Raw genomic sequence first — 14420 nt, 5'->3', positions numbered from 1 at the left:
TTTGGCTCACCGCAACCTCCACCTCCCGGGTTCAAGTGATTCTCTTGCCTCAGCCTCCCGAGTAGCTGGGATTACAGGCATGTGCCACCACCCCTGGCTAATTTTTGTATTTTTAGTAGAGCCAGAGTTTCGGCATGTTGGTCAGGCTGGTCTCAAACTCGTGACCTCAGGTGATCCACTCCCGTCGGCCTCCCAAAGTGCTGGGATTACAGGTGTGAGACATCACACCCGGCCACATCTCTCATTCTTAACAACTGAGCTTGTCACTGAGGAGAAGGTGGAGAGGTACTAGGGGCATGGAGAGCCCTCCGTCTCCCTCTCTCAGGACTTGGATGATGCTGGGGATGTCACTACAAAAACTGACGCAACAGTCAGGATAACCCTATCCAGGTGCCCATGTGTAGTTTGTAGTGAACAATCATGATAAAATGGCTTTGAGAGGAGTGATGGATAGAACAAGCACCTCTCAAAGATGCACACATCCTCATCCCAAGATGTGTGAATACAGCACATGGTAAAAGACACTTAGCAGATAAATGAAGGATAATGACATGGAGAGATTATTGCGGTTTATCCAGGTGGGTCCAAAATAACCACAGGTCCCTTCCTTACAAGAGAGGGAGGCAGGGAAGTCAGTGAGGATGGAGGCACAGCACAGAGACGTTTCAAGATGCTGTACTTCTCGCTTTGAAGATGGAGGAAGGGGCCAAAGTTAAGGATGCAGGCAGCCTCTAGTAATTGGAAAAGGTGAGGGAGCAGACTTTTCCCTGGAGCTGCCAGGAAGAACACAGCCAAGTGGACACATTGTTGTTGTTTTATGCCACTAAGTTTAGCAATGGAGTTGTCATCTCTGTTGCCCAGGCCGGCATGCAGTGGTGTGATCAGAGCTCACTGCAGCCTCAACCTCCTGGGCTCAAGCGATCCTCCCGCTTCAGCCTCCTGAGTAGTTGGGACCAAGGCACACACCAACATGCCTGGCCTGTGGGAATTTGTCACAGCATCAACAGGAAACTGACACAAGAGATGTCACCTTGTCTCATCTGACGACGTGTGCAGGCGGGCTAAGGAGTCATTTAGAGCTAAATCCTGATGTAAATTTACAGGTTGTTTTTCCTTTTCCCATCTCATGGCAAACAACCCTGGGCAGTGGCAGAACATCCTCAGGAACCATGGCTCTGTGCTTTAGTGCAGGGACCAGCCTGATTGTGGGAAGGTGGCATCTGGTCTGAGTGAACCTCCATGAGATCATTACACTCCCCGGGGCCCTCAGGAAGGACAGAGAACCTCTGGCCCAGGTATGTGGTGGAGCTGCAGGTGAGGCCTGAGTGGAGGGCCCTGCAGGCCAAGGAGAAGAGGAGACAGGTGGTCCCATTGCCACGGGAGACTGCGTGAGCTTTAGGTGAGACAGCCCTGTGTCTCTGACCTGGAAGCCCCTGTGTGGAGAGGAGGATTGCAGTGAGATCCATGCCAGGGGGTAAAGTGGGAACCGATGGGAAATGATGGGCTAGAGTCCCAGGTAGTGTCTGGGAGGATCTTACTCCAGGACTAAATTCTGGGTCTGTCCTCCCCTTGATTACTCTGACAGCCCCTCTGTGTATCCCCTAAAATGAGTAAAGATGTCCTGAGCTCTGGCCTTTTGGACAGAGAGTAAACCCAGTGGCCAGGGCTAGGCACTGTAGGTCCCTGGGGCAGTGTGAGGACAGCCGAGAGCTCGGCTGGCTGGGCAGTGCTCCTGTGAATCCCGCCCTTTCCTGTGTAGGGTCCCCCCCATTCTGACTCCCAACCCCCTATTTCTGCCTCCTAGGGAAAGAGAGACTGGGGTTGAAATAAGTTGGAGATGACATTTTCCCTGTGTGACCAGGAGAGAATAGATATGGAGTTTCAGGTGAATTTTTGCAAAGTTCCCATGAGCAGAAAAAGAGCCAATGAGAGGAAGGGTCTTGTTTATTGAGATCCTTTCCAGGTGACCCTGGGTGACATTCACTTACTCTGCAAGCCTCTGCTTCCTGTGGTGATGGGAGGCCTTTGTCCTGGCCCACCCAGAGCCCAGGGCAGCCTGTCGGGGTCCTCGGATATTCAACAGGGACCCTCCATCCCTCCCTATCCCCAGGCCCCAGTGTCTTTTCAGGACTCAGAGCTGGTTCTCTGGCTCAGGCTCCATGTCCTTCCCCATCCCCAGGGCTGGGGGGTCGGGATGCTCCATCAACCCACAGGAGCAGCTCCCAAAGGAACCTAAGAAGCCACATCTCCTTTGCGGTCCATCCGGCAGTAAACATTTGTGTCATGTTTTAGCATTTCCTGCAAAAACAGAGAAGAGGCCTAAACCCCTGTAGCCTTCTCAGAACAGGGTCTGGTGTCTCCCAGGCTCTGGGCCCAGCCATGGGGCCCATGGCTGTGCTCAGGGGGTTCCTGCTCCCAGGCCCCTCCCTCTTATGCTCACCACCCCCTGTTCTTATTTTCACAGCAATTTCCTAGATCTCAGAGCTCAGCCGGTGCCAGTCGGGACAGATCCTGGGTCCCCTGGGGCCTGTGGGACCAGAACATCCGTGGCCCACACTCACCTCATAGATGGGAGCAGCTGTCCTGGGGCCAGGTCGGGGGGCCTGGGCAGCGGAGAGGGAGGACATCTGTGGACAGGGATGGAGGGTCATGGAGGCCAAGCCTGCAAGTTTCCTGTCTCTGATTGACCAGGATTTACTTCCCTGTGTCTATTTCTGGTCATTTCCCCTCAGGAGTGACCAGCTCTGCCCCTGAGCTCAGCCTCCCAGTGTGGACACAGCACCCTGACCCTTTTCCTGGCTGGGCCCACCCCGCACCCTTGTTAATGTGGGCCCCTGACTGACGGTCCCAGTGTCCACTCTGCACCTGCCAGACTCCAGGGGTCTCCTCAGGCGATGGAGGGTCCCAAGGAGGGGTCAGCACAGGGCGTGGGTGGTCCCGGCCCTATAGGGAGGCCGAGCTCCTGGGCAGGGCAGGGCTAGCCTTGTCCTGTGTGTTCTGGGGAAGGTGGGTCTGTGCTGTGCTCGGGGGCTGATGGTCCCTCTGCCCAGAGCCTGCACAGCTGGGACCCCAGTAGAAAGGGGCTGGGAGGGGACAGGCTTACCAAGAAGGCAGAGCTGTGGGAGGGACCACGGCCTGGAAACAGAGACAGGAGTGAGCAGCAGGGTGGGAGGAGAGCCTTTCCCCCTCTCCAGGAAGGTGTGGGGTGTCCTCAGCTCTAAGATACCTGAGCAGCTGAGGTTGGGGAGGTGACCCCTGACCCAGAGCCCACAGGTCAGGGTGACCCAGCCAGTTGGGGCCCCCTGTTTGATGTTTTATGAGATCCTCTTTGCAGCCCCCGGGAAAGGATCAGAGCCTCCCTGGGAGTGACTGGCAGGAGCGGACACTGTGGGGTTGGCCTAGGGGTTCCCAGACACACCTGGGCTGAGAGGACACTCACCAGGGGCAAGGACTTGGGGCTGCTGCTCCTTGAGGTCATGCTGGATGCTGGTTCTAGGAAAGGTCAGGGTCCTTTGGGAGGGTACCGGGTTAAAAGCCACAATTTTGGAGTTAGAACAGGGGACAAGAAGGGAACCCCATTTTCAAGGACGGGCATGGAGACCTCCTGTCTCCCTCAGGTTTGTGTTAGGGGGAGCCCAGCAGAGGGTAGCTGAGGAGAGGCTTTAGGAAGCCACATCTGTCCTGAGCAGAGGGGAAGGACCCTCAGGCAGATGCTGGGCCAGGAGAACATTGACCCAGGGACCCAGGAAAGGGACTGAGGACCCAAGGAAGGAACCAGACCACGCGGGTTTGCCTGAGAGGAAGGGTCAAGGCCCCAGAGGGAAAACAGGGCCACTTGTGCAGGACACGGAGGGGACTGCAAGTGTCTTGAATTCTCCTGGAACTCAGTGTCCTGAGTGGTGATGCTGAAATGGGACAGTGTCCTTGTCCTCTCTCTCAACCGCTTGGCAAGAGACACAAAGGATGCTCCAGGACATGCTGGTGTGAGGCCCAGGTTCTCCCATCTCACACCTCAGGGCCTATGGTTACTACATCAGCCATGGGGGGCACTGACCCCACCCAGCCTGTCCAGGCTGGTCCACTCCCCATTGTGTGACGATGCCCAGGATCTGGAACCAGGAAATCCCCATCACTGTGTGGGTGGATTCAATGAACAGCGGGAGGTACCAATTACAGACCCCCCCTTCCTCCCTCCCTCCTTCTCTCCCTCCCTCCAGGCAGCTGTGGCTTTGCTGTGTGAGGGAACTAGGGCCACACTCAGGGGTGGGGCCTTAACTAGGCCAAATTCACAGAGGAGGAAGCTGTTGAGACAGCAACCTAGGGTCAGGAGCTGACGAGGGGGGAGCTGTGGAATAACAGGGAAGGATCCCTGGGGACTTGGGAGGCCATGGAGAGCCTGGTCGTGAATACGGGACAAGGTCTCCTTTCTCCTGGCCTAGAGTCAGCCTAGGGGGTGGGAGGAGGATGGGAAAAAGCTACGGTACCTTCTAGTTTTGGCAAGGAGCAGGAAACACACCAAGGCGGCCACCAGCGCCACTCCGACCAGGACCCCGGTCACCATGCTGGCGACGGCCCCCACAGGAAGGCCTGGGGCATTTTCTTCTGCAGAAAGAAGGCGGCAAAGTCTATCCCAGAGGAAACCACCGGGGCCTTGCGGGGAAGGTGTGCGGTCAGGGGAGAAGGAGATGCCACGGGGCCTGAGTGCGGTCTGTTGTGTTGTCCTCATCACGGATTCCCTTGCTTTCCACAGTGGCACAATTTTCAGTGGGCTTCCCACACTGGGCAGCACCAACTCATACATTCTCCCAGATGTGCTTACATCTCACCCTGTTCTTGTGCCTTTTAGTCCCTCCTTCTTCTCGCATCATGCCTCTTCCCTCTGTTTTTCCTTTTCCATCCCGTAACACTCACAAAGGGCAGGCCCTCGCCATCAACTCAATGCTGATGAGTGGGGATGCTGTTCATTGACTGTTTTTGGGGGAATTCCATGTACCAGGCACAGTGGGTACCAACGTACCTACAGCTCATCTCATCTTCCCATCACCTTGAGGGAGAGGAGCATCACCCCCAGCTGCAGAGTTAGCATCTAAGACTTATAGCACCTCAGTAAGTCAAGGAAGGTCACAGAACTTGTGATACAACAAAATTTGTACAGCATTCCAGGCTGGCCCCAAGGTCAGCTGTGAGAAATCAGAACAACAAGGGGAGGAGGGGTCCTGCAGAGATGGAGTGAGAGGGCTCAGGGTAGAGTTTGGAATTTGCTTGTGTCCAAGACATGGGCTGGGAAATAAGCTTCCAGGCTCTTTCAGAAAACTGACTGTCTCTACCAAGGGCCTAGGGCCTGTGCCCCAGGGATCCACTTACCAGGGACTGTGATTGTCTTGACTGTGATTGTACTGAGGCCAGTGGCTGAGTTATGGGCGAGGCAAGCATAGGATCCACTATTATCCACTGTGATGTTGGCGATAAGGAGATTTTGTGTGTGTTGCTGGAGCATTCCACTGACAAACCAGGAATACTGTGTGGGTGGGTTAGAGGCCACGTGGCAGGAGAGGTTGAGATTTGCCCCTGGGTGATAATAGGAGTCTGGGGGGGAAATGGTGGGAATGCCTGGTCCATCTGGAGCAAAGAGAATAAAGCCATAGATGATATCATCAGAGGGAAGGGGAAGCTGCTGGTCTGTGGAAGAGCCACAGTGTCCCTCTAAGCCAAGTCACAACCTTGAAGTCCTAATGAAACCCACTCTATCCACTGAATCTGGGTCTGAGACATTCACCTGTTTCTCCCATCACAGGCTGTGGACCCTGAGCCTCCCAGGACAGGAGCAGCCCCTCCTCTCCTATTCTTGGTCAAGGCTGGGTCTGCCCAGGTTTGCTCGGGACAGGAAGTCATGGCCAACCTGGGTGAGAGTCTGAGTCCTTGGAGCTGAGAGGGACTGAGAGGCCTGGCCTCTGGCTGTGTGGATTTGGGCTGGTGGCCCGGGCCACAGAGGAACAGAAGATGCTCACAGAGGACATCCAGGGTGACTGGGTCACTGAAGTTCACACTTGCTGGGTTCTGTATTTCACACTCATAGGGTCCTGTGTCATTCCTTGTGACACTGAGTAGAGTGAGGGTCCTGTTGCCATTGGAGAGCTGCAGCCTGGGACTGACCGGGAGGCTCTGACCATTTACCCACCACAGGTAGGTTGGGTCCTGAGCCTCAGATCCACAGGTGAAGGCTACAGCATCCTTGTCCTCCACAGGGTTGGAGTTGTTGCTGGTGATGGAGGGCTTGGGCAACTCCGCTGTGCAGATAACAGAGAGAAGATTGCCCTGTGTGGCACCTGTGATTCCTCCACAGGCATATTTTAATCAGAATCAACATCTCCTATTTTTTGGCCAACCCCACTCCTTAAAAGACTAAGACAGGGCTGGGTCGGTGGCTCACGTCTGTAATCCCAGGACTTTGGGAGGCCGAGGCGGGTGGATCACGAGGTCAGGAGATTGAGACCATCCTGGCTAACATGCTGAAATCCCGTCTTTCCTAAAAATACAAAAAATTAGCCAGGCGTGGTGGCGGGTACCTGTAGTCCCAGCTACTTAGGAGGCTGAGGCAGGAGAATGGTGTGAACCCAGGAGGCAGAGCTTGCAGTGAGATGCGGTTGCATCACTGCACTCCAGCCTGGGCGACAGAGCGAGACTCCATCTCTCAAAACAAACAAAACAAAGAAACAACAACAAAAAAGACCAAGACAGACATGTGTGTCACAGACAGATGCATGACCATCTGAGGGCTCAGAGCCTGTGAGGCTGCCTGGCTGTGAAAGAAGCAGAGACTTTCCCAATTGTGAATTGAACAGCAGCATTGGGTGGTGGACAGACAAGGACCAGGAGTCACATCCCCTGGCACCTCTCCTGTTCCTTCCCTGATGGCTGACTGCCTGGCTGACCTTAGGGTCCTCACCTAGAACACGCAGGTGCTGAGGTCTCAGAATTACAAGGTGAGGTTGTTCCTTCCAGGTGTGTCATGGTGACTGATATGATACAGTGAGTAAATAAAAGTTATAGTAGAAGGCTGGGCACGGTGGCTCACGCCTGTAATCCCAGCACTTTGGGAGGCTGAGGTGGGCAGATCACCTGAGGTCAGGAGTTCGAGACCAGCCTAGCCAACATGGAGAAACCCCGTCTCTACTAAAAATACAAAAATTGCCTGGGTGTGGTGGCACGCCTATAATCCCAGCTACTTAAGAGGCTAGGGAGAATTGCTTGAACCTGGGAGGCGGAGGTTGCAGTGAGCCTAGATCACACCATTGTGCTCCAGCCTGGGTGACAAGAGTAAAACTCTATCTCAAAAAAAAAAAAAAAAAAAAAAAAAGAAAAGAGAAAAAAATAAAAGAGCAGAATGGTGATTTCCAAGGGCTGGGCGGAAGTTGTTCCTTGGGTGTGCAGTTTCAGTTATGTAAGATATGGAGGTTCTAGAGATCTGCTGTACACCTTGGTGTCTATAGTTAATAGAGTTTGGGTATCTCTTATGCATAAGAGCAGAAGTGTTTTGGATTTCTGATTATTTTTTATTTTGGAATATTTGTATTACAAGTATCAGCTTATCATCCCAAATCTGAAAATCCAAAATTTCAAAATGCTCCAGTGAGCACTTCCTTTGAACATCATGCCAGTGGTCAAAAAGTTTTGGATATTGGAGCATTTTGCATTTTGGATTTTTGGATTTGGGATTCCCCATCTGTAATAGTCCATTTTGCCCTTAAAAATTTGTCAGGAGTTTAAACAAAGGAGTTATGTTCTTACTGTAGTGAGAAAAAAGAAATTTGGGGGAAATATTAAACCTTTTTCTATCAGTGGAAATTATTATTAACGGTCTAAAGATCTAAGGCAATTGCTGGCTGTAGTATTTCTCTTGATAACACAATAAGGTTTTGGCCTGCTAAACGCTGAAGACCAGCATAATCATGTTAAGCTCAAAGAAAGATGCTGACTTTGGTTTGAAATCAGTGACTCTCTGGGTAGAGAGAGAATTGTGAGTCCTGTTAGGAAGACAGAACTGGTCAGAGGGAACGTCTGAGATGTCTCAATAATACATAGAGAAGAATAATCCCAAATTAGGAGATGTGATGTGTGTTATGTCAGTAAATTTAGAAAGAACACTCATCTCAGTTTCCTGTGCAGAGTTAGGCAAAATGGGAAGGGGTCCAAAACAGTCATATGAAACGCCTTCTTCCTTTTCTCTAGACCTCAGGAAACACAACTAGAGTTTGATTAAATTATCTCGAATTGGGCAGAGTCTAAGTGCGATGCCAGCGGCTTGTGCATCTCCCCACCTGAAGACCCCATCTTATGATAATGGCATCATTACGAGGGACACAGGTGTGTGTGGAACAGGCAGTGAGTCCATCAGACAGCACAGGGCTGGCCAGCTCCACCTGGTCCCAGGAACCACCAGTATCCCATTACATGTATGTTACAGCTTTTATAGTTGTCCCACAACTACAAAATATAAAACATGCCATTGTCAATACAAAATATTGAATATGAAGTTGGATATGCTGTTCCACATTTTTTCCCCACTCTTTTTTTTTTTTTTTGGGAGACAGAGTTTCGCTTTTGCTGCCCAGGCTGGAGTGAAATCGCACTATCTTGGCTCACTGCAACCTCTACCTCCTGGTTTCAAGCGATTCTCCTGCCTCAGCCTCCTGAGTAGCTGGGATTACATGCGCCTGCCATCATGCCTGGCTAATTTTTTGTATTTTTTGTAGAGACGGGGTATCATCATGTTGGCCAGGCTGGTCTCAAACTTCCAACCTCAGGTGATCCACCTGCCTCAGCCTCCCAAAGTGCAGGGATTACAGACATGAGCCACCACGCCTGGCCTTTTCCCACTGTTTTAAAACTTTGCTGTTTCAGGCCGGGCCTGGTGGCTCATGCCTGTAACCCCAGCACTTTGGGAGGCCGAGGTGGGTGGATCATGAGGTTAGGAGATCAAGATCATCCTGGCTAACACGGTGAAACTTTGAAGCAAGGATGATTATAGTCCCTCCCTAAAACTAACTCCCTCTTTGTCAGGGATTGCCTTTGTAAAACTAATGAAACATTACGAGATTAGCATTATGGGAGGGGCCCGAATTGTGCTAAAATGTAGGCATAGTTTCTGCAGTCCCTGACTCCTCAGGACGCATGTGTCCAGAAGTCACAAGATTTGTGACTTCCCTAATTGCTCCCATAGATAACATCACTATTGTAGAACCTGAGATTGGTCTTTTGAGATGTTTCTCAGACTTTTGCATTCTGGCAACTGACTGACTCCACCTGGACCAAGACCCATGATTCAGTCAGTGGTCTTGTGGCCCCCACTCAGAGGCAGTTTCAGCACACCAGGATCAGTTGCCACATCCCTATGATTTTATCCCCAACCAATCAGCATTCCCCATTCCCTAGTCCCCTGCCATCAGACTAGCCATGAAAAACTCTAACCTCAAGCCTCCAGGGAGGCTGATTTAAGTAATAATAAACTCCTGTCTTGCTGTTTGGCTCACTTAGCATTAATTAAACTCGATCTTGACTGCAATATCGTGGTCTCGGTGAATTGGTTTTGTCAGTGCAGTGGCAGGAAGAACCTACTGGGCAATTACAAGAGTAGGTGGAGGAGTCACTCGTCCCTGTCCTGTGGCCTGTTCCATGTGTTGGCCTCATGGAGCCCTGGGTGGGGACACAGTGGAAGCTCGTTCTCCTGGTGACCTGGGGACACTGGCTCATGATGAAGCCTGGCAGGGGCTCTGATCCAGCTGATTTCTGTGCCTTTTTTTTTTTATTGTCCCGGAGTTGGGCCAGGCCACAGTGTGAGTGGGAAGGGAACAGAAGAGGGAGTTACTGGGGAATACCTAATGGTGGAGGAAGCGGTGCAGGGCAGGGGTATCCTCACTGTTGTGAAGGGGGATGAAGATAAGGGACAAGGGGGAGCAGAGATAGTCAGAGATTACATGGCAGTGAGCTGTGGGGACTACAGTGACCTCATGGACCCCAGGGGCCAGGAGACCCCTGGTTATTCTGGAACCAGGACCAGGGAGCCCTGAAAACCTTCCCACAGATGAGCTGTGCCAGAGTCCCATGAGATGTGGTTCTTGGGGTAGCTTTAGGGGCAGGGGTTAGAGGAAAGCAACAAGGATCCTGGCCCCTGGAGGGACAGGAAACAGGTGTGGCCAGAACCTTCTAGGATTCTGCATCCAAGATCCGGTCTCTGAAGAGTTTATGAATTATTCATCATTCATTCCTTCCCTCCTTCATCAGAGAACTACTGAGTGTGTGTCTCTCACTGGGCCCTGCGCTGGTGCAGGGTGTGAGTGGGGAGTGAAAGCAAGGTTGTTTCTTTATCCTCTCGTAGGGGTGACACTGACACACCAGGAAACACAGGATTTCGGGTCGAGTGAGGGCAGTGGTGCGCATCTGAGAGGGAGGCCCGGACATTCCTGGCACTGACTCTGTTGACACAAGGGATTTAGTTCCAGGTTAGGCTAATGTGTTAGGCTACTTTTCGTTACTATAAGGAAATGTCTGAGGCTGGGTAATTTATAAGGAAAAGATATTTAATTGGGGCAGGGATCTGCAGGCTGTACAGGCATGGCACCAGCATCTGCTTGGCTTCTGGTGAGGCCCAGCAAGCTTGCAATCATGGTGGAAGGAGAAGGGGGAGCAGGTGGTGTCATGTGGCAAAAGCAGGAGCAAGAGAGAGTGTGGAGGTGCCACACACTTTTAAAGAACCAGATCTGTGAACTCAGAGTGAGAACTGACTTGTCACCAAGGGGATGGTGAGAAACGGCCCCCATGATCTGAGTGCCTCCCACCAGGCCTCACCTCCAACGCTGGGGATCACATTTCAACGTGAGACTTGGAGGAGATAAACATCCTCACCTCCAATGTTGGGGATCACATTTCAATGTGAGATTTGGAGGGGATAAACATCCAAACTATATCAGGAAAAATTGATTAATTTTCCACTTGCCCCTCACTCTCCAGACCAAAATCTCCCCTTCTGAGTTGTGGATGCCCAAGAAAAAAGAAAGAGGACTTACGACAGGTCTCAGGTCTGCAGATGTCTAATGATAGCCCCAGCCATCCCCTGGTGGAGAAGAGGCAGCTGTGGCTGCAGAGACCTCGTATGACTCTAATCTGACACCTATGACTTGTGTGACCCTAGTTGGTGGCTGTGTCTCCCTGTTCCTCAATTTTTTTTCAATAAGTAGGATAAGTGCTATTTGACTGTGAGGTTGTTTGTGAATTAATCTCAAAATATTTAGAATTACTTGACCTCAGCTGTGTATAGAGGAGCTGCCCAAATGAACAGCATCTGTGCTTATTTGCCTCCAAAAGAGAGGTCCCTGGGCCTGATCCCTTGTGGAAAAGGAGCTGCCGGGAGCATCTTCTCTCTTCTTTTTCTCCCCCTGGGGATATTGAACTTCCCATGGAGTCATCTAAGTTCCCCTGGGCAGTGGGCTCATGCCCTAGTCATCTCGTCCATCTGTTCACTCCATGCTGAGTCTAAGGTGAAGGATGAGGCCCTGTCCTTGCCCAGAAGAGGTTCTTGGGGCTGGACCCTGGCTGGTGACCAACTCCAGGAGCCACGACCCTCAGACAGCTGGTAAAATCTTGCTCCCAGTCAGCCCTGTCCAGGAGGTCTCACCCAGCCCTGGCACAGGATCCCTAAGGTCCCCAGGGTCACCTGGAGTCAGGAATCTGGGACAGGGATTTGCACAGGGGCTCAGCTCTGGGAAGAGCTGAGCTTCTCTGTGACGATCCTAGGGGGCCCCGTAGGCCAGGCCCTGACCCAGTTCTCCAGGGTCTTTCCTAGGGTCAGGTCCATGGAGAGGGCACGGGGTGCTTGGCTGACACTGACCTCCCCCTGCTGAGTGCCCCCATCAGACTGTCCTTCTTCTGCCCTGAGTGTCTGTAGGGTCTGGATGCAGGAAAATAATTCTGATCTGTTGAAGTTTATCTCCCCTGTGTGTGTCCTGCACTAAATGCCCAAACCCCAACACAAGATGTAATGCAGAGGGGACACAGGCACAGCCCAGGCCTGACAATCCCGTATGTGGGAAGTAGAACTGACCCCAACACCCAGAGGTCATGGGGAATCACTCACGGTATACCCGGAACTGGCCAGTTGCTTCTTCATTCTCAAGATCTCCCTTTATGACTTGTAGGGTGTAGGATCCTGTGTCATTCTGGGTGACGTTCTGGATCAGCAGGGATGCATTGGAGTATATCATCTCTCGACCGCTGTGTGCGGGCCCTGGGGTAGTTTGTTGAGTTTCTATTACATATGCTACAATTAGACGTTTGGCATCCACTCTTTCCCCTTTGTACCAGTTGAAGCCAATTAGATTCTGGGGCAGATTGTGGGCGAGTAGAAGAACCTCCTTCCCCTCTGCGACATTGAACGGCCTGGATTCAATAGTGAGCTGGGCAGTGGTGGGCGGGCTCCAGAAGGTTAGAAGTGAGGCTAGGAGAGAGAAGAGAGCATCGGTCAGTATTAGGACCTACGTATTGGGGTGGAAAGATGGGGCCCTGGGTCCTGAGAGAGTCTCTTCACCCCTCAGCCTTGGAGAGTGTATGTGTGTCCACTTGGTCAAGGTCGGTAGTGTGACCTTTCTCCCTTCAGCACCTCTGACCTTGGCATTTTCCTGTTTGGAATCCCCTTCCCCAGAGGTCTGCACGGCTCCCTCCCCGCTGGCCTCAGGTCCTGCTCACATCAGGGCATCTTAGGGAGACCCCTCCCCTGACACCTCCTCTAGAGACCCTGGGTCTTCCCTTTCTGACCTTTTTCTGCTCTGTTCCCTCCGGGGCTCTTGTCAACACCTGATCTCACATTCTAGATCTCTTTGGGTGTCTGTCTTCATCCTCGCGAGAGTGTGAGCTCTTTGAACACAGAGACTTGTCTGATATTTGTTGTATGCCAGTGCCTAAAATTTGATTGCAAATACTCGTGGGTGAGTTAATGAGTGGTGGTTATTTTGCAACTTGTGGTTGGTGGTTGAGGATCTCAGCAGTGGCCGGATCTCAGCTCACTGCAAGCTCCGCCTCCCGGGTTGACGCCATTCTCCTGCCTCAGCCTCCGGAGTAACTGGGACTACAGGCGCCCGCCACATCGCCCGGCTAGTTTTTTTGTATTTTTTTAGTAGAGACGGGGTTTCACCGTGTTAGCCAGGATGGTCTCGATCTCCTGACCTTGTGATCCACCCGTCTCGGCCTCCCAAAGTGCTGGGATTACAGGCTTGAGCCACCGCGCCCGGCGATTAATTCTTATTCTTATCATTTTCTACTTGTAGTGACCAGTAATGATTAACTTGGAAAACATGATGAACTGATTTTCCTCCGTCTTATCAATCCCAGCTCAATGTGATTGTCTTGTTGTGACCCGTGTCCCTCTCTGATGTTCTCTCCCCTGAGGCTCCAGCAGAAGCCCTCTGTCCCCTTTCAGAGCCTCGTCCTCCCCAGGAGACCCCAGCCATTCTCTGTGATCCCTCCTCCTGCCCACTCCCAGGAATCCTCCACTCACCTGCGAGCAGAAGCCCCTGCCAGGGGATGCATTCTCTGTGGGGAGCAGCCAAGGGGGGCCCCATGGTCTTTGCTGCCTGCTCTTTCCTCCTCTGTGGAAAAGAGCCTGGGCTCCAGGAATGCTCCGTCAGGGCTGCTGTGACTGTAGGCTCTGCTTTCCTTCCTCTTTCTGTGCTGAGCTTCCTCCCAGGGCAGGAGCACTTTCCAGGGTCATGGGTGAAGCTCTGCCCCGGTCACTTCTCTGTCCCCTCCCGTCTCAGTTTTGCCTCCTTTTCTGTTCTTCCTTTTTCCCTTCTGTCTACATTTGATTGCCCCAGACCAGGCTCTGAGAAGCAAGGCTTATTTGGACCCCTGTCTCGTAGCAGGACGATCCTCCCTCCCCAGCGTGGACCTCTGCTATGCCTTGACTGTGGGTCTGTCAGCACCATGGAGAGTCCCTGGGGGTCCCTGAACGTGGTGTTATTTTCTCAGTGACAGAGAAACCCCTTTGTGTGTGCAGGGTCTTCTCACATGTCTGGGAAGATTGGATTTACTCCCAGCAAGGAGGTCACAGAGACGTCCGGGGTCCTAGAAATGGACACATCTAGGGCTAACGTCCGAGTCTAAGATTCTGAGTTGTTCTTTCTGCAGAGCTATGTGACTCTAATTTCTTTGGAGTAACTGAGAATGAAGCTGCATGGTGCTGTAGCTTTATGTCATCCACACACCAGACATTTCTAGGCTGACTTTATGATTTTCTCTCCAGCTTGTACCACCTTTATTATTATATATTTCATCATTTTTTCTAAATACATTTAGTTTACAAAACCTCCTGTCCTAGTAGGGATCGGTGACTCAGATCTGTGATCGCAGCTACTCAAGAGGCTGAGGTGGGA

At 52.0% G+C, this 14420-nt stretch overlaps 2 protein-coding genes across 28 annotated transcripts in view; both read right to left on the bottom strand.

Annotated features, from left to right (window-relative positions):
- The window catches only part of BCKDHA (branched chain keto acid dehydrogenase E1 subunit alpha), a 446963-nt gene that overhangs the window by 44513 nt on the left and 388030 nt on the right, over positions 1-14420 (bottom strand). The window contains exon 1 of one of the 23 annotated variants that reach the window (XM_050768480.1): positions 11887-11890. The exons of 21 other annotated variants lie outside the window; for them this stretch is intronic. The gene's annotated coding sequence lies outside the window, so the exon portion shown is untranslated. Of the gene's footprint in view, positions 1-4177; positions 4197-11886; positions 11891-14420 lie in introns of those variants that run through there. One more of the 23 variants, XM_050768499.1, reaches the window with a different exon arrangement.
- CEACAM3 (CEA cell adhesion molecule 3) lies at positions 1914-13851 on the bottom strand. Of its 5 annotated transcripts, none has more exons than XM_050768504.1 (9): positions 13547-13713; positions 12131-12280; positions 6009-6287; positions 5365-5619; positions 4485-4602; positions 3440-3510; positions 3104-3135; positions 2562-2627; positions 1914-2298 (listed from the first exon to the last, which is right to left on the bottom strand). In XM_050768504.1, exons 1-9 carry the CDS (start codon positions 13608-13610, stop codon positions 2233-2235), a joined length of 1101 nt encoding a protein of 366 aa, XP_050624461.1. In that variant the 5' UTR covers positions 13611-13713; the 3' UTR covers positions 1914-2232. The 5 variants fall into 5 exon arrangements, with proteins under 5 accessions (XP_050624461.1, XP_050624459.1, XP_050624462.1 ...); XM_050768502.1 differs by having other exon boundaries at positions 1915-2298; positions 12131-12490; positions 13547-13851; XM_050768505.1 differs by lacking the exon at positions 6009-6287 and having other exon boundaries at positions 1915-2298; positions 12131-12490.

The sequence above is a fragment of the Macaca thibetana genome, chromosome 19 (genome assembly GCF_024542745.1).
Source record: "Macaca thibetana thibetana isolate TM-01 chromosome 19, ASM2454274v1, whole genome shotgun sequence".
NCBI classification, from domain to species: domain Eukaryota; kingdom Metazoa; phylum Chordata; class Mammalia; order Primates; family Cercopithecidae; genus Macaca; species Macaca thibetana.
The sequence above is the reverse complement of the archived record's forward strand: the minus strand, read 5'-3'. Positions and strand labels throughout refer to the sequence as shown.

Excerpts from the sequence above, each read along its gene's own strand:
- CEACAM3 (XM_050768502.1), bottom strand. The coding sequence starts at position 13,610 with ATGGGGCCCCCCTTGGCTGCTCCCCACAGAGAATGCATCCCCTGGCAG. Across the intron at positions 3,136-3,439 it reads GCCCCAAGTCCTTGCCCCTG|GCCGTGGTCCCTCCCACAGC; the intron begins GTGAGTGTCCTC and ends CTCTGTTTCCAG. Across the intron at positions 2,299-2,561 it reads CAGCTGCTCCCATCTATGAG|GAAATGCTAAAACATGACAC; the intron begins GTGAGTGTGGGC and ends CTGTTTTTGCAG.